Source organism: Hyla sarda, chromosome 4, assembly GCF_029499605.1.
Source record: "Hyla sarda isolate aHylSar1 chromosome 4, aHylSar1.hap1, whole genome shotgun sequence".
NCBI classification, from domain to species: domain Eukaryota; kingdom Metazoa; phylum Chordata; class Amphibia; order Anura; family Hylidae; genus Hyla; species Hyla sarda.
Window position 1 is genome coordinate 260,566,387 of NC_079192.1, and position 19,398 is coordinate 260,585,784.

At 40.3% G+C, this 19,398-nt stretch overlaps 1 protein-coding gene across 7 annotated transcripts in view; it reads right to left on the reverse strand.

Moving 5' to 3' along the window:
- SYT1 (synaptotagmin 1) overlaps nt 1-19,398 on the reverse strand; it is a 608,991-nt gene that overhangs the window by 65,426 nt on the left and 524,167 nt on the right. For all 7 annotated transcript variants that reach the window (XM_056574050.1, XM_056574051.1, XM_056574053.1 and 4 more), the window contains one exon: nt 18,511-18,628. In XM_056574050.1, coding sequence (XP_056430025.1) covers nt 18,511-18,628 — 118 coding nt within the window. The remainder of the gene's footprint in view (nt 1-18,510; nt 18,629-19,398) is intronic.

The window sequence follows — 19,398 nt, forward strand, 5'->3', positions numbered from 1 at the left end:
AAATTATTTGTCCTCTCTCTATTTTCTGAGTCATTGGTTTCTATTCCTTGGTTTACAGTTGAAATGTTCAATACACGAGTTCAAATCTTAAGCTCTCTGAATTTGTTGTTTTAGCTGGCAATTTACCTCAGATGACCAGATCTTAAAAAAACAATGCATATTTATCTCAGGCCAATATTATATTTACTTATATAGCACCCTTGATTCCGGGGCACTTTACATATGATAATGGTATCAGTACATTACACAGATGAATGTTACACAGGTCAACTTGCCGACTGACAAAGAGGTGGAGAGGGCCCTGCTCGCAAGGGCTTACAATCTACATATTCTTCCATATGGCACCATGGTATGGTGGGATCGAAAGGACAGAGGAACAAGGGACGGAGGTTCCTCATTTTGCAGAATGAGCCAGAACTGTATTTTGAGTGAGTGTAAGTGTCATATTGTCATTGGAACATATATTATTAAATTGCGGAAGTAGTCTTTAACCCCTTTAACTCAAACCTATCTATAGGAGTGATGTAGCACATGCTGCATTCTTTAAAAAAAATCATTTGTAAATTTATATATGCCCATGGATCAACATTAGCTCTGTATTACACTAAACAATTTTAATGAAATGCACTTACATCACTGTCAGCTGCACATCCCAATTACACGTCAGATGTGCAGCCGGCAAACCAATTTATGTGCCATCCGATCCCAGTGATCAGGGCGCAGAAATCATTCTATTTTACTGATAATCCCCCCATGTAAAAGGCATTTTACTTTTCTGTTTAAAATGCAATACAAATGCTGAGAGGGTGCATAAAAACAATCATCCTGGTTTTGTAAATTCAGTAAAACTTTTCATTTCAATGATTATCATAAAACTTTCATATATTGCCATACTGACCTTGGAGCTTTTATTGTAAGGCAGCTAATAAGTACCAATGGGTGATTGCCGTCTACTATCTGTGTTTTGCTCATAATTAACATCACACTATGTGGTTTAGATTTGGCTGACAATTTGTATAGGTCTTTTACAAAGTCTTATCAGCTACCTGGTAATTTGCATATCATTACCCTCTGTAATCCTTCATTTTAGCTATGCCAGGATTAAAAACTCTAATTAACTTTTTTTTTTTTTTTATGTTATAGTCTGGCTAAAATGTATTTTATGAAACCTGAATTATAATAAAGTGGGTTTACGCCTATGTTTAACAAAAGTAATTTGACAATTGAATTTGTAATTGTTTAAAAATAACATAATGAAAACAAGGAATTAGCTTATCAATTTTTCTTCATTGTCATGGTACATGATATTATTGCATAATGCACAATGTATATGGTAACAGTACATTTCTATTATAATTTTATGTTAATGTCCAAACTTTAATGCGATTCCAACTTTTATTACATATATAGGAAACCTATGAAGAGTAGTGTTATATTCTGTAACTAACAATGCTTCAATTAGAAGGAGCCCACACACATATGATTAACTTTTTCCTGAAATTAAAAACCACCATGCTTACCTGACATTGATAACAATCAGGGTTCATTGATGTGTCATCTATGTCCATTACATGCCACAAACATGTATCTAAAAAAATGATATATCTTCTACTTAAAATTTGCCCACACATACATTTTATGTATGTATTCATCACAGTAAATCAGGAAATGTTGTTTCAAATAAGAATACATTGCCTTGAGGCTTAACATTTACAAATTTATTAAGAAAGTCTCAGAGCAGCTGTGGAGGAGCAGTGTGACAGTTGAATGTGATCTTCCTTTTCCTGTTGGGGCTTCATACTATTTTGGGGAATGGAGAGGGCCACAATATGAGGGTACAGAGGGGGGCCTAACACTATATGGGACACAGAGAAGGTCTAACTAATATATGGGGTGGGCTAATATATGAGGGGATAACTACTACATAGGAGGCTAATTACTGTATGTGGGGCCTAACTACTGTATAGAGGCATAGTGTGGGGCCTAACTACCATATGGGTAAAGAGTGGGCCTAACTACTATATGAGGGCACCAAGTGGGTACTATTACCATATGAGGCAATAGAAATTGGGAGTTGGTATAAAAGTGAAGAGGATGCTGGAGGGAGTCAAAAATGTTTGTTCAGAAGTTTCTTCATAATGGACTGGGCCAGATGTAGAAGAAGAAGAAAAGTTAATGTCTTTAATCAGAGAAGATGTTACTTGTGATCCACTCTGAGAAGATGCCCCCTGTGAGCCACTAAAGGTAAGTGCACCATAATCACTTATATGGTCTTCAGAGTCTGTGTAGAGTCAGAATCTTATATGTATATATATATATATATATATATATATATATATATATATAAAAAAAAACAAGGGGTAAGGAGCAGCACTCTGTAAGATATAGGTCGAAGGTGGGTGCACACGGCCGGAATCCCAGGTCACGGGAGACACTTCACGATGTAGAAAGGAGAAGACTGTAGCACTCCAATAAGATGAAAAGTGAATGTGGCTTTATTCCAATTCAAACATCAAGGCAACGTTTCAGCTGCACGCAGGCAGCCTTTGTCAAGCCGCTTGACAAAGGCTGCCTGCGTGCAGCTGAAACGTTGCCTTGATGTTTGAATTGGAATAAAGCCACATTCACTTTTCATCTTATTGGAGTGCTACAGTCTTCTCCTTTCTATATATATATATATATATATATATATATATAGTGGCCCAGTATGGAAGGTGTTACCCTGTCTTCTTGCTGCCCTGTCAGGCAGCCTCCCTTCAGTGTCCCCTGGACCCCCCCCCCTTGCATCTGTCCCCTATGTAAATATGTTTATTATGTATTATACTGTGTAATGTGTGAAGAAAGCGTTGTCACTTTAAGACTGTTTACCATGTGAGTTGTCATGTGATTGTTACCCAGGAGGTATCAGTGACCAGGTGACTTAAGGGTGACCAATGGGAACCCCCAGAGCCTCCGCCATAAAAGCCCTGGGTGGAGCCTCTGCTCTCTCCCTTGCTTCCTGCAGAGGTCCAGTCAAGTTGTGCCTAAGTATGTGTCCAGAGTGATAGGAGGCCTCAAGTCCAGTCTGCAGCTACAAGCTACAAACCTGCAAGTAAGCCACAGTCACAGTCCCAGTCTTGTCAGTCATCAGTCACAAATCGTCAGTCACAGTAATTTGTCAAGTCAATGTGGCTTGCATTAAATTGACCCCATCTACTACATGTCCCAGCAAGCCCTTAAGATCTCTGAGTCACTGATAATCCTCCGAGGGCATGGCTGAACTGTATAGACTTTTCCACCTGTCTAACCTTAGTAAAGCTACCGTTGTATGTAACTTGGCATCGGAGTCATTATTGCCCCCCCCCGTGCCTAGCCCAGAATCCAGCAGTATACCTTCGGGTGGTGTTGAGGATAAACCACGCCCTGCCGTCATGCATACAAGGGGTTAATGCCATCTGCCCCTAGGGTAATTCCATTTGCCCTTTGCATCACACCCCATACCCCAACTTTTGGCATCATGAACAGGATGCGGGTGTGCGCCTTATCCGACAAATCCTCCCCCACAGTCTGAACTGTGTCCAGTATTGTCAGTGAAAATCACATGCCGAAGCGAATAAAATTAGCACCAGAAAGTGTACAGGACTTTGTCGGTGTAAGGTGTTTTATCCGAGGCGCTTGTGAAATATTGGGGGAGGTGAAGAAAAGACTGTTGTCCGCTATTGTGAAACGTTTAAGTACTGTGTCAACCATGTGCAAGATCAGATCAGATCAGAAGCAAGTATTGCCTGTACCTGCAAGGGTTAAAGAGGGACGATGGAGACTGGCAAGCAACCCCGGCAAAGGGCATGCAGGCATCTTCCCACGGATCATCGCCGGTGAGGCTGTCCACTCACCACCGGACCTGGGGGTCCTAGCCCGAAATCCACACCAAGGAGTCAGAAGTGAGTACCCCGACTGAGGCTGCCTTCTCTCCGCCCCCTTCTACCCCTAGCTCAGAGCAAACCCCACAGGTCCAGAAGTCTGCAGCACGTCCCCGGTCCCCACCTTTACCATAGTGGTTGTTTAGCGATGAGCCTGGAATAATATAATATATGAGGGAGAACCTTCTTCCCCTGCCAGGGAAGTCCCATCCCTCAGTCCCACCGGCCCAGACCGAGAGGGCCAGAAGAGAAGCTCAGGTGGCCGAGATTGTAGAGGGGCTGAGGGCACAGAGAATGGAAAGATATGGGCCGAAGCTGCTACCATATGAGGTGCGAGAAGTGCAGCACCAGGATACAAAATCATTGGAGGCCCTGCACATTAAGCTAGAACATCCCCGAGAGGGAGAGCCACCCCTGGAACGTCGCAGAGCCACGGTCATAAAATTTGACAAAGTGCGGGGGTTTGGCACTCTCATGGGCTATTGTCATGGAGGGACTATCTTGGTCAATTATCGGGCACTACAGAGAGACAATCTTCCCCATCATTGCTCCCATCCGACGACTGGGATGCAGATCCCTTTGGCGTGCTGCCCCCTAAAGCCAAAAGTACCATCCAGAAGGAAGAGATCTACATGCCCAAAGTGACTGTCATGGCACCAAAGTATCTACCACAGTCGGCTGTGAATGTGCCCAGGCCTACTCCTTAGGTCGAGGAGATTTGGCCTAACCAGTGTACTATAATGTTTATGGTATGCTGTATATAAAATGAATATAATGTTTGTACAAAAATGTTCAAGTGTACAGTGTCTTTTATATATGGCGATTTATATAGGAGGTATCCTGACCCGGTCGGGAGAAGCGTAGCCATTGCCTCACCACCATGACAGTTACCCGCTAGATATAGGGAATAAAAATAATACCTGCATAAAATTGACAGTATTACACATAGTCCAATTAATTTAGTCAGTCTACATAATGTAGTATATAATCTAGTCAAAATGCTTAGTTAGGACTATATCTAAAATGTATATTCCCAGTCCATATTGTCAAAGTGTTTATGTATCTAACATTTTGTCCCCATGTACAGGGTGTTCTCCTGGCCAGAGGGTTCCCCTGCAACTTAAGTAAAGCACGTAGAGAGACAGAAATGCTGTTTATAGAGGTAACAAGGATATGTTGTATAAAGTACGTATGGAGTTCTGGGGAGAAGTGTTTAGTACTGAGCGTCCCCAGCAGCTAAGGCATTGGGTAGATAGCCTCTGGCAGCCCAATCGGCAAATAATGTTTTTCAGTGTCTAGAGTATAATGAATCCCGTGTGTTTACCAGTTTATTTCCCGAAGGAGCATGTATGGACATTTTCACCAAAGTGCTACATGGACTCGTCCCTTGTTGTTGTTAACTATACAGACCTGTGAAGGACATTCAGCAATAATGCCCCAGGAACTATCAGTCTAGGCCCCAGTGGCCACTTCCAGTCATCCACCCTCGAGGACTGGCACCAAGCATGGCTGTGTTTAAGAGGGGGAGTTTTGGTGGCCCAGTACAGAAGGTGTTACCCGGTACCTTTGCTGCCCTGTCAGACAGCCTCCCTTCAGTGTCCCCTAAGCCCCCCTTGCATCTTTCCCCCGTGTAAATATGTTTATTATGTATTATACTGTGTAATGTGTGAAGAAAGCATTGTCACTTTAAGACTGCTTACCATGTGAGTTGTCATGTGACTGTTACCCAGGAAGTATCAGTGACCAGGTCAACAGTGACCAATGGGATCCCCCCAGAGCCTCCCCCATAAATCCCCTAAGTGGAGCCTCTGCTCTCTCTCTCTCTTGCTTCCTGCTGAGGTTCAGTCAAGTTGTGCCTAAGTGTGTGTCCAGAGTAATAGGGGGCCACAAGCTACAAACCTGCAAGTAAGCCACAGTCACAGTCTTGTCAGTCATCAGTCGCAAGCTACTGTTGTCCGTAACTTGGCATCGGAGTCAGTATTGCCCGCCGTGCCTAGCCCAGGATTCAGCGGTATATCTTCGGGTGGTATTGAGGATAAACCATGCCCTGGCGTCACGAATACAAGGGGTCAGTGAAATCTGCCCCTAGGGTAATTCCATCTTCCCTTTGCATAACACCCCATACCATATATATATATATATATATATATATATATATATATAGATATATATACAGTCATGGCCATCTCAGTCTCACAGAAAAGGATTGCAGTAACACACGTTTATTCCCTTTGTGTGTATTGGAACTAAACCAAAAAAGGAAGGAAAAAAAGCAAGTTGGACATAATGTCACACCTAATTCCAAAAATGGGCTGGACAAAATTATTGCCACCCTTAACTTAATATTTGGTTGCACACCCTTTAGAAAAAAATAACTGAAATCAGTTGCTTCCTATAACCATCAATAGGCTTCTTAAACCTCTCAGCCGGGATGTTGGACCACTCTTCCTTTGCAAACTGCTCTCATATTCTCTTATTCTTATTCTCTTACTCTCATTCTCTTATTCTCTCTTATTCCCAACATCATTTTTAAGATCTCTCCACAGGTGTTCAATGGGATTTAGATCTGGACTCATTGCTGGCCACTTCAGAACTCTCCAGCGCTTTGTTGCCATCCAAGTTTGGGGTCATTGTCCTGCTGGAAGACTCAAGATCTCGGACACAAACCGACGCAAATCCGTTGGTAATCCTCAGATTTGATGATGCCTTGCACACATTCAAGGCACCCAGTGCCAGAGGCAGCAAAACAACCAGAAAACTTTATTGAACCTCCACCATATTTCACTGTAGGTACTGTGTTCTTTGTAGGCCTAATTCCGTTTTTGGTAAACAGTAGAATGATGTGCTTTACCAAAAAGCTCTGTCTTGGTCTTATCTGTCCACAAGGCGTTTTCCCAGAAGGATTTTGGCTTACTCAAGTTCATTTTGGCAAAATGTAGTCTTGTTTTTTTATGTCTCTGTGTCAGCAGTGGGGTCCTCCTGGGTCTCCTGCCAAAGCATTTCATTTAATTTAAATGTTGACGGATAGCTTGTAACCTTTAACTTTTTTATATTTCCCCTAGTGTTGCTCGCGAATATTCGCAATTGAAATTTTATTTGCGAATATCGCATATTCGCGAATTTGCGAATATTCGCGAATATAGCACTATATATTCGCAATTACGAATATTTGTTTTTGTTTTTTGTTTTTTTCACAGTACACATCACAGTGATCACCCCTCTCTGCTTCCAGCTTGTGTGGTGTAAGAAGGCTCTAATACTACTGTGTGAGACTGGCGTGCGAATTTTCGCATATGCGAAAATTAGCATATGCGAATTTTTGGTTATGCAAATGTTTGTATATGCTAATTTTTGCATACGCGAATTTTCGCATATGCGAAAATAAATGCGAATATTACGAATATGCGAATTTAGCGAATATATAACGAATATTCGTCCATATATTCGCGAAATATCGCAAATTCGAATACCGCTCAACACTAATTTCCCCACAATTTTGGTTCTCAAGTCCTCAGACAGTTCTCTTCCCCTCTTTCTGTTGTCCATGCTTAGTGTGGCACATACAGACACACAATGCAAAGACTAAGTGAACTTCTCTCCTTTTTATCTGCTTTCAGATGTGATTTTTATATTGCCCACACCTGCTACTTGCCCCAGGTGAGTTTAAAGGAGCATCACATGCTTAAAACAATCTTATTTTTCCACAATTTTGAAAGGGTGCCAATAATCTCGTCCAGCCCATTTTTGGAGTTTGGTGTGACATTATGTCCAATTTGCTTTTTTCCCCTCCCTTTTTTGGTTTAATTCCAATACACACAAAGTGAAAAAATATGTGTATAGCAGAACATGTGTTACTGCAATCCTTTTCTGTGAGTATACTTAATTTTCTAGAAAAATTTCAGGGGTGCCAACATTTACGGCCATGACTGTATGTATATATATATATATATATATATATATATATATATATATATATATATATATATATATATTGCCACTGTTATACACCTCTTCGTATTTGGTAGATTTTTATTTCTTGCTGTCCTTTACTTGACAACATTGTTGTATGTGGCACGATCATGAATATTCTATTGGAATATAAATGACTGCACATGTAATATTGGCAGCTCACAAATTTTAAGTAAAGCAGCAAGGACTAGATTTAAGTTATAGCGAATTAATTCCAGGTAATCTAAAAAAAATATTTCATGTGCTCATTCACATAGGATAATTAGGAAACAAGCAAAATAAATCAAAATCTAAATGTCACCTGGACTTCAGAGAATGGTAAACCATGTGTGAACTCAAGATCACAGGTCAAGCCCATCAGACCTCAGATGCCCTGTGACAGAATGGTACCCATCTGCTCTGCAATATCCCTGCCTCCCTATTTACTTTGTCTAGTGACTAAGTACTATACTGGAGGTAAATATTAGCTTGCACAAAAGCATTGATTTGCGTAAAGCATGTCATATTTCCATTACTCATGTCAGCACAGCCTGCTATGGAACAAAAATGTATATTTCCCAGGGGCGCTTTACATTTAAAGATTTCATGGCAATGTACGACAGCTTTAGATCTTACACTGAACCAGCAATCTGTTCCCTCAGACAAAATGTCTCTTGCAAGTGATAATTCAAAAATGGAGAGATGCCAGAGTAGAAATGGCCTCCAGGGAACTCTCTGCTAGGACTCAGGAAAGCTCGGGTAACTGTATGGTGGGGTCAGAATATTATTTCTTTACCTAAACTATTGGCATCTGGAGAGATGCCAGAGCTGCAAATATTGAAGCAAACAAATGATGGTAAACATAAAAAACTTTACATTAATGCCCAAGAGCAAGCAAACTTCTGTGCAAAGAGTAAGCATACTGGCCTTCATTGGAAAGTAGTGTTTTCTCTTCAAAAGCTAATATAATCTGCTGCAACATTTTCTACAAGCTCAGATAATTTAGGCGATACAGGCCAAACCGTTTCATTATGCTTCTCTCACCAGGATGCTGGAATCACACCAAGAGACCTCTTAGATTCTGCAATATAAATCTCTAAGACAGAATTAGCTGAACTTGTAGTGTTTCTTTTATGAAAACTGCAGACTTATCTTATTACATGCGAGACTCGATCTACACAGGAGTACTTAGACAACACTACACACATCCATTTGCAGAGTTTAAATAAAATACCAAGGCAAAATATTCAATATTAACTACAGTAGCTTCATATAGATTTGGGCCCAGAGCAATGAAATGTATATTATTCAAAATTTTTAAATTATACATCAGCCTTCAAACCTTAACATGTCTGGAGGACTAGTCTCTGTGGAATGGCCAACAAACCAAATAAAATTTTTTACAAGAAACCTGTCAAATCCAGTGATTAGAAACTGCTGGTAAACTACTTTAAAAATCTACCCTGAGGTTCAAGCCTCTTTATTAAAATTTGTATATATTTTTTTATATTGACAAGGTTGTCCTTGAACTGAAAAACTAAAAAAAAAAAAAAAAACTGCAGGAAATAATATAAAAAAATACTTGTGAATTTACCCAACGCTCAAGTGAGATGCAACAATGGCCTTTGTTTCTTACATCCAAATGACTTGTGCAGCCAGTCACTAGCCTCAGAGGTCATATGGTGTACATGATAGCATCACTTCTAAGACAAGTTAATGTTTGGAATATAATTGCTTAAATGGGCACTGTCATGAAATAAAAAAAATTAATATGTTGTAGTACTTAAGTACTACAACATATCTCTAATATACTTTAATTAAAAAAAGTGATTTTAAACCAGTTTAAAATCACTTTTAAATTTGGCCACTAGGGGTTGCCCTCCTAGTGGCCGAATGCATTCGGCAGTGATGTCACTACAGAATTTTGACTCATTTAAGCCTGGCAATGAGTCGAAATTCAGTCACTGCGGTGCTCGCTCCCGCCTGTCAATCAAACAGGCGAGAGCGAACACGCTGATAGCTGGGGCTGCGCGCATTGCCCAGCTCCACTGGCCTTGCGCGTTGCCCTGCCCAACCCCGTTACCCTGTCCGGAGGCAGCGCGCGCACTCATTGCTGTGCTGATCCTTCGGATGGGAAAATCTGCTCTCTGCACTAGAGGAATGGGGTGGAGGAAGCGGGGTTCGGGGGAGCACCACCGCTGCTGCTCAGCACTAGAGGCTGGGGGGGTGGGGGGAGGGGGGTGGGGGGAGCAGGAGCGGAATAGCACTGCTCTGCTAACAAAGTTATTGTTTTCACCACAGGGTGCCTCCAGCTGTTTCACCACTACAACTCCCAGAATGCCCTGACAGCCAGCAGAGCCAGCTGAGAGTTGTAGTGGTGAAACAGCTGGAGGCACCCTGTATAGTGAACTAAGGGCGGAAGTGTCGGCCCCAGCAGGCATCAGTGACGTCACGCCTGCTGGGGAAGTCTGCCTGGTAGTGAGCACACTACCAGGCAGACAAAAAGCCATTTTAATATAGTAAAAAAAAAATGTAAAGGCAGGAAGGGGGTTAGGGATAGATGGGCAATAGGCAGGGACAGAAAAAAAAATGGATGGTGGGAGCTACCCTTTAAGGAAAATAAAAAAGTCATAAGAGCATCGGCACCGGGGAAGAAAGGTGTTTAACCTTTGTTTAAATTTTAAAAAATTTTTAACAACCCCTGTAATACCAGGATGTATAATTGTAAACAGTTAAATATTTAGAAAACAACATTAAAGGGGTGGCTGCTTTAGACAAACTCTTACTTCTATGAAGGCTCCACCGACAATAAGCCTTATACAGGTTATCCTGATGAGGAGACCCCCATTAATTTTTAGAATCTTTATTTTTAATTAAAGGGGCTGTCCAAGAGTTTTAAAATACTAAGCTGGTAGCAAAATTCTAATAAAAAATTAGATGCTTGGTAAATCTCCTTCTGTTCTTGTCAGTTGTAGTCTGTGGGGAACCTTGATTCAAATGTTCATAGGCATTCTGTCAGCTGTATTTACTGCTAAGAGCTGCAGACACTGTTGGATGGCTGTTAGGGTACAAAAGTAATCTGTACCTTCCCTGGAGTCTGATGGTGGTTGCCAAAGTTATAAAATCACCCTTTTATTTTCTAGCTTTGTGTCAAAGAGGTGGCGCTGTGCTGCTTATGTGTCAAAGCCTACGATGTCTTTATGCTTACCCTTACCTCCCAGCCCCTGCTTGCTTGCAAGAGCAGGAAGTAAGAGCCATCAGTAGACATACGGTAAATGAAATGTATGGCCATTTTAGAGATTAGGTGTAAATGCAGTTCATCCTTGGGTTTTTAAGTTTGATCAAAGAATACTGTCTTTATTCATTTTGCAATAAAATGTTTCGCAATGTTCTAGTGTATTCTCTGGTTCAATGCCTTATAGCTTTTACTATATCTGCTGCAGTGGTCTGGGATCCTTTATTGTTTATGTCTAAAAGATAAAAAAAAGTATCCCTGTTATGTAAGGATCATGCAGGTGTATGGTTCATAACAAAGAGCTCTGATAATAGTACGGAAGCTTTAACAAGCCATTCACCTGCATGATCAAATGACCAGCACAGAATCTCACCCTCTGGGAGTAATCAATGAAGGATCCTGTACAATGAAAGCAAGCAGATATCCTGAAAACTGGGAGGAAAGGAACCACAAAGTATATTAGAAACTTGGATAATATTTCATTTTATACTTTGGATTTGCTGAATCCATTATACCCTTTCGAGTAAATTCTGAGAGCAGCATGCATCTTGTACTGGTAATTGCCTTCATGTACAATTTGCAGAGTAATATCAGAGCCTTCATGCACTTTCCTTTCGGCTGAGTTCGGAACATTTAGTTCCAAATGCTGTGCGCACGCTGCGGGGGTTGACCACACCCCCTCATGACATCATACCACGTCCCCCAATACAAGTCTATGGGAGGGGGCGCAACAGCCACCACACCCCCTTCCATAGACTTGCATTGATGGAGCGTGGCATGACATTACAAGGGGGTGTGGCCGACCCCTGCAGCGTGCACACACAGCCAGAATGCTGGCTAATGGAGTACCCCTTTAAAATGTAGCTAACAGCTCTATGTGTCACAATAATACACATAAAATCCCACACATTTTCCCTTTTATCAGAATTAAAATTCCAAAAAATATAATAATATTTTAATATTCAAAAATAACAACATTATTTGGAGTCACAGTTGCTTCATGAATGCTAACCATGCCTGATTTCCTAAAGGTTTATAGAGTGTATAAATAGTATAACTTGTTATCATGGATGCATTCCTTAACAAAGAGCAATAAAGCTAAAAGATATGTTTGCTTATTTGCATGCTAATATTAAGCATTTAAAAGGACTCCCTGAAGCACAAATTATTTTACCAGCAGATGAGGAACCAAATTTCGGCAATTGTTATTCCAGAAGTAGTTTGCAAACAGATTGAAATGAAGTGCACGCAATTATATTCCAGAATGTATATATATATATATATATATATATATATATATATATATCATTATTGTTGCAGTAGATGACTCTGTCTTTTGGCTGCATAAAATACGATATGGACCTGAGGAGGTTGTAATAACATGATATGTTTGGAAAACTGTAAAATTGACATGTATTATGCAAAATATATGAGTCTACCCCTCACATGTTTGCAAATATTTTTATTATATTTTCTCATATGAAAACACTGAAGAAATGACACTCTACTACAATGTAAAATAGTCAGTGCACAGCCTGTATAACAGTGTTTAATGTTTCTGCCACCCCTATGTACACCCTCAAGTGGAAATGTCCAAATTGGACCAAATTAGTCATTTTCCCTCTCCGGTGTCATGTGATTCATTAGCAGTACAAGGTCTTAGTTGTGAATGGGGAACAGGTGTCTTAAATTTGGTGTTATCACTCTCAAACTCTCTTGTACTGATTACTGGAAGTTTAACATGGCACCTCATGGCAAAGAATGTGGATAAAAAAAAAAAAAAAAGAATTGTTGTTCTACCAAAAGATGGCCTAGGCTATAAGAAGATTGCCAAAACCCTGAAACTCAGCAGCAGCACGGTGGGCAAGATCATACAGTGATTTCACAAGACAGGTTCCGCTCAGAACAGGCCTCGCCACTAAAGAAGTTGATGGCCATTGCTCAGAAAAGCCTCTTCTAAAGATGAAGAACAAGAAAGACTGCAGGACATGGAACCTTTGTTCTGTGATCCGATGAGACCAAGATAAACTTATTTGGTTTAGATAGTGTCAAACATGTGTGGCTGCAACCAGGTGAGGGGTACTAAGACAATTGTGACTTGCCTACAGTCAAGCATGGTGGTGGGAGTGTCATAGTCTGGAGCTGCATGAGAGGCAACCATGAATACCAACATGCACTTTGACATACTGAAGCAGAGCATGGTTTCTCCCTTTGGAGACTGGGATGCAGGGCAGAATTCCAACATGATAATGACCCCAAATATATCTCAAAGATGAGCACTGCCATGCTTAAGAAGCTGTGGGTAAAGGTACTCGCCAAGCATGTCTTCAGACCTAAACCCTACTAAGCATCTGTGGGATGTCCTCAAATAGAAGGTGGAGGAGTGCAAGGTCTCTGGCATCCATCAGCTCCATAATGTCATCATGGAGTAGAAGAGGACTCCAGCGACAACCTGTGAAGCTCTACTGAACTCAATGGCAAAGAAGCTTAAAGGGGTACTCCAGTGCTTACACATCTTATCCCCTATCCAAAGGATAGGGGATAAGATGCCTGATCGCGGGAGTCCCGCAGCTGGGGACGCCCGCGATCATGCACGCGGCACCCCGTTTGTAATCAGTCCCCGGAGGCTTGCATTGAGGGGCGGAGCGTGACGTCCCACGGGGGCGGAGGCATGACGTCACACGCTGCCGGCCCTGCGGTCGAGCGTAATCAGACCCGGAGCGAACACGCTCCGGGGAGTGATTACAAACGGGGTGCCGCGTGCATGATCGGGGTCCCGCGATCAGGCATCTTATCCCCTATCCTTTGGATAGGGGATAAGATGTGTAAGCACCGGAGTACCCCTTTAAGGCGGTGCTGGAAAATAATAGTGGCCACACAAAATGTTGACACTCTGGGCCCAATTTGGACATTTCCACGTAGGTGTGTACTCACTTTTATTGTCAAGGTTTAGATATTAATGGCTGTGTGTCGAGCTATTTTGAGGGGACACAACATTAAACACTGTTATACAGGCTGTGCACTCACTACTTTACATTACAGCAGTCTGTCATTTCTTCAGTGTTGTCACATGGAAGATATAAGAAAATAATTACAAAAATGTGAGGGGTATACTCACTTATATGAGATACTATATCTATGTTAAATACATTACATGGTAAAACTCAGATTCTGACTGCTTTCAGTGTTCTATATTAAATGGTATATATCCATAAGGCCACATGAATGCTCTATATTTACCTACCATAATACAAGTCTTGAAATCTCATATGTACTTCTATACTCATTATCTTATATAACATTCTTCCTTATCCCCTGGGAAATACATCTCTCTATACCAAGCCCCATGCCGTGTACCCGGTCTACTAGAAAATAGAAAACTAATCATGATCTATCCGTAGATAAGAACAATGCAGAGTCATACTCCTTCCAGATACTATTCACATACCCTATTTTCATTATTTTAGAAATGAAAAACAGTCATATATTGGAATAAACACAAACTTCTAGTCAATTATTTGAATTAGAATTACTGTAAGGAAAGAAGACATCTTATTATGGATAGAACTTATTTCCTTCTCTGTAAGGTTCTATGACTAGTAATGGAAATATTTGCTCTGCATGTTATAAATAAGATTTCTATTAAAAAACTTTTTTATATATCAACTGGCTCCAGAAAGTTAAACAGATTTGTAAATTAAACTAAAAAAGTAGCCAACCCCTCTAGGCTAGCATCAGTTGCCTGATACAGTGATGTAATGGTAAAAATGATGACTGGATCGTGCTTCAATTATAATATGAAAGTGCAAATTTATTACACAATAAAATACATATAAAATATAATCAATAACTCCTCGAAACACAAGGGCCCCTGTGCCGAGGAAAAATTACAATATAAAACTTATAAAACTTATACACACACCAATAGCTAGCATTGAGAATTCCGGGAATGGTGTACTGCTTAGCAGAACTGGATCGGAGTTCGCCTTTGAACAGTCAGGTAGCGGTGATGTATAATAATCTTATACCTAGACGCGTTTCTGGGCTCACATGTGCTTTATACACGGCCCTTTCCTCAGTAGGTTTGCATGATGCAAACCTACTGAGGAAAGGGCCGTGTATAAAGCACATGTGAGCCCAGAAACGCGTCTAGGTATAAGATTATTATACATCACCGCTACCTGACTGTTCAAAGGCGAACTCCGATCCAGTTCTGCTAAGCAGTACACCATTCCCGGAATCATCTTCCAGGCAGCATTGCCCAAGCGCCTGTGACGTCACCCACCATCGAGTTACCTAGAAGTCCGCACCTGCTTCGTCGTGTGGTTACCATCTGCAGCGAAACATCAGCAAGCGGTTATTATTACAGCTGGTCTGTGGCAGGCAGACCGCCGTGAGGACGCATGCCAGCGTCTGGTACCACCTAATCGTGCGGACTCCACATTTCAACTCAAGGTGACTTTCTATCGGGATGTATTGCAGACTGGTAACTATAATTTACCCATTCTACGTTTAAAATTTGGAATCTATATCCTATATGGGACTTTACCTTACGTATAATTGGAATCCATACCTTTAAGGGACATTTAACCCATTTGAAATATCGGAGGCCGGATTTAAAGTATTATTGCATTGTTAAAAAATTCTCAAAAAATTCTCAATGCTAGCTATTGGTGTGTGTATAAGTTTTATAAGTTTTATATTGTAATTTTTCCTTGGCACAGGGGCCCTTGTGTTTCGAGGAGTTATTGATTATATTTTATATGTATTTTATTGTGTAATAAATTTGCACTTTCATATTATAATTGAAGCACGATCCAGTCATCATTTTTACCATTACATCACTGTATCAGGCAACTGATGCTTGCCTAGAGGGGTTGGCTACTTTTTTAGTTTTGTTTCCCTTATCACAACACCAGGTGTAGGTGTACAGCCCTCTTACCTCGGCTAGTTAATTGTGAGCTGCACATCCCCAGTTTTTTACAGATTTGTAAATTACTTCTATAAAAATTTCTTAATCCTTTCAGTACTTATGAGCTGTTGAAGTTGAGTTGTTCTTTTCTGACTAAGTGCTCTCTGATGACACGTGTCTCAGGAACTGTCCAGAGTAGAAGCAAATCCCCATAGCAAACCTATTCTGCTCTGTGCAGTACCTGAGACAAGCAGAGATGTCAGCAGAGAGCACTGCTGCTAGACAGAAAAGATCAACTCAATTTCAGCAGCTGATAATTATTGGAAGGATTAATATTTTTTTATAGAAGTAATTTGCAAATCTGTTTAACTTTCTGGAGCCAGTTGATTTAAAAAAAAAAAAAAGCTTAAAAAAGTGACTTCACCAAAAGGAGGTTTTCTGCATTACAGCACATACACACACAAACTAGGAGACATTTTGTTGTTAAATGTATGTATAGATCTATAACAATGAACAACTGATTATTATATGAATCTCTGTTGGAGACCATTGGATCGTATACAGTAGATAATAAAAAAGGCCATTTTGGCTCATACAGTAGGTTGTTGTAAACACCTCTCAACCTAAATAAACCCTTTCTCTAGCTTGCTGATGCTGGTTGCATTAAAATCCAGTTTCTAAACAGCAACCTTCCTCGTGCCACTATTGGTCTTGGGAATATATACTCATCTGCTGTGACAGTACAAATCAATATGTTTCTGTTGCCAGGTTCCATTTGTATGCTATTCTTACAGTTTAATCATTATTTTATGTTTTCCAGCACAATCTTTTCAAATTTTCCCATGTGATATGTTTGGAGGACATTGCCAGAGGTCAACAGAATGTCTACAGGGCTAAACCACTGAAATAACAAGGAACACTTATTTTCCCCATGATTGTTTGTGGATGAAAGTTTCAGTAAAGTTTGAGTTTTCAGTAACATGAGTTTTCTCACAGAATTTAGTTATTCCGGAAGACTATAGGATAGCATGAAGTCGACTACTTTGAGCCAGAAAGCCAAGAAGGGTCATATGACATAAGTTCTGTAGCTTAGGTTAGCATGGGGATGAATCCAATTGGCACTTCTATCATTTATAATTTAAGTGAAAAGATGTATATCATTATGATTTGGTTATATTTTGCTACACATACTCCACAGAAAAACATATTATCCCCTATGCAAAGGATAGGGAATAAGATGTCTGATCGCGGAGGTCCTGTTGCTGGGGTCCCCCTAGATCTCCAGTGCAGCACCCTAGTCATCTGTGCACGGAGCGAACTCCACTCCATGCCGGATGACTGGCTACTACAGCCACCACGCCACTTCCATTCATGTCTATGGGAGGAGGCGTGACGGTGAGTAACCGTCATGCCCCCTCCTATAGACATGAATGGAGGGGGCGTGGTGTGACATCACGAACACGGAAGCTCCAAGCTTCCATGATCCGGGTGATGCTGCTATCGGCCCGGAGATTGCGTGGGTTCCCAGTGGCGGGACCCCCGTGATCAGACATTATATCCCCTATCCGAAGGCAAAGTGCCCCTTTCATGCATGCCCTCAAAAAGTCAAAGAATAAATATCAACTATATCAACAAGAATAGGAAGATTTTAACAACATAGACATGCATTACAGTGAAAACAGACCTAAGTCTTGCATTTACTGACAGAGTATAGGATGTCATAAAAAATGCACAAGTATAAATGGATAACCTACTGTACCACTAAACATTATCAATCAGTCCTTTCATAGTCGAATATATAATGTTTTTCAATACTACCTTCCGTGTTATCCAAAATACATGAAATGTATCACTCACCAAAGGAGTGGAAATGAAATAAGGAAATTGAACCCAAAGGTTTACTCATACAGGCATAATATCTTGTTCATGTCTTATAGTCTTTGTTTGATCCAACCATAATGGGAATTACTCCTTACATATGTTTAAAATGCAGTGTTGCACTATTGTTTTTATGCTCCCTTTGAAGTTCTACAGCTACTCTATGCAGATCTACGAACACTTGATATATGAATCCAACCAAGTGTGACTTGCAACAAGCAATAACTGCAGCCATAGATCTAATTATGGTTCGATACAAAAGAGACAATGAGATGTGGACAGGGTTTGAAGGCAAGTATATGAAACCAGGTCAACATTACTGTCAGTGAACCTTGAGGATGTATTTCCTTATTTCACTTTCCATTGGTTTGGTGAATGCAATAAATAATAGCCTGTGTTCTGCTGATGCACTAGCTGAGCAACCGGAGAAACCTCAATGCTATTTTCGAAATGCTCTGGTGACTAAAATAGAGCGATTCTGAAAAATAATACCCATTTTTTAAAGTTACTCTTCTCATAATATTCTTGCCCTAATAGTTTTGTTGGAAGCTTAATTATAATTAATGATATTAATATTCAGTTCACTTATAGAAATAAAGGCATGCACATTTATTTATTTGTATCTGTTTGTCACTTACCTGATAAACCACCAACATCCATCTTTTTTAGGTTCTTCGCTTCCAGAATAACAACCGTTAGTTTGCCAGCCGTGGGTACATAGCGGAGGGAGAAGCAGATGTCACCAAGTTTCTCTTGCTGTAAAAACAGTTCATGCAATAAATCAGCCAAATCTGTTTGTATTTATGCAGATTTATAGCACTAATATGTAGCATAGCTAGGAAATAATTCTATAGCGTACAGTCATTAGGAAATTTTGACATCATTACATTCATCCAGTTACATTACTTCCACTTCAGGTAATGTTTTTTATTCCACATCTTTGTTTATATGTCATCTGATTATTACAAAAAGTGAAAACAAAAATTAGATTTCTTGAGAATTACTGTAGTATTTAGCCGATCTACCAATTATAGCCATTTATAACCTCTTATGAGCTATGCAGCAGCAAAGCAATATTTCATATGGTCATGGGAATACCTAATGGAATTTATTGAAATATGGGCCAAACTAAAATATCATAATGTGTTAATAGCTTGTTCAGAGAGGTTTTTTTTTCCGTGTATATCCTTGGCTTTGTTGCGCATGCTAAACTTCCAATGATGGTATGTGCTTCAGTTTCTTGTAAACAGCCCCTTGAGATTAGAGTCAGAATTTTCTGATATTTTAACAGTATGTCTGTAAGGACTGTTATAAAATGTTAAGTATTTATGAATAGGCACATATAAACAAGTGTATATTCAACCGCTAAACTGCTGCCACTGCACTGGTTAACTTTTTACTTTACAATACAAATACATTTTATGACTTCCACCCAAAATGCTCTAACAGGGCTGTGCCACCCGATATGCCACCCGATATCTTCTCCCTAGCCAAAGTCCCTAGCCAAAGTCCACTACCATGCTGAT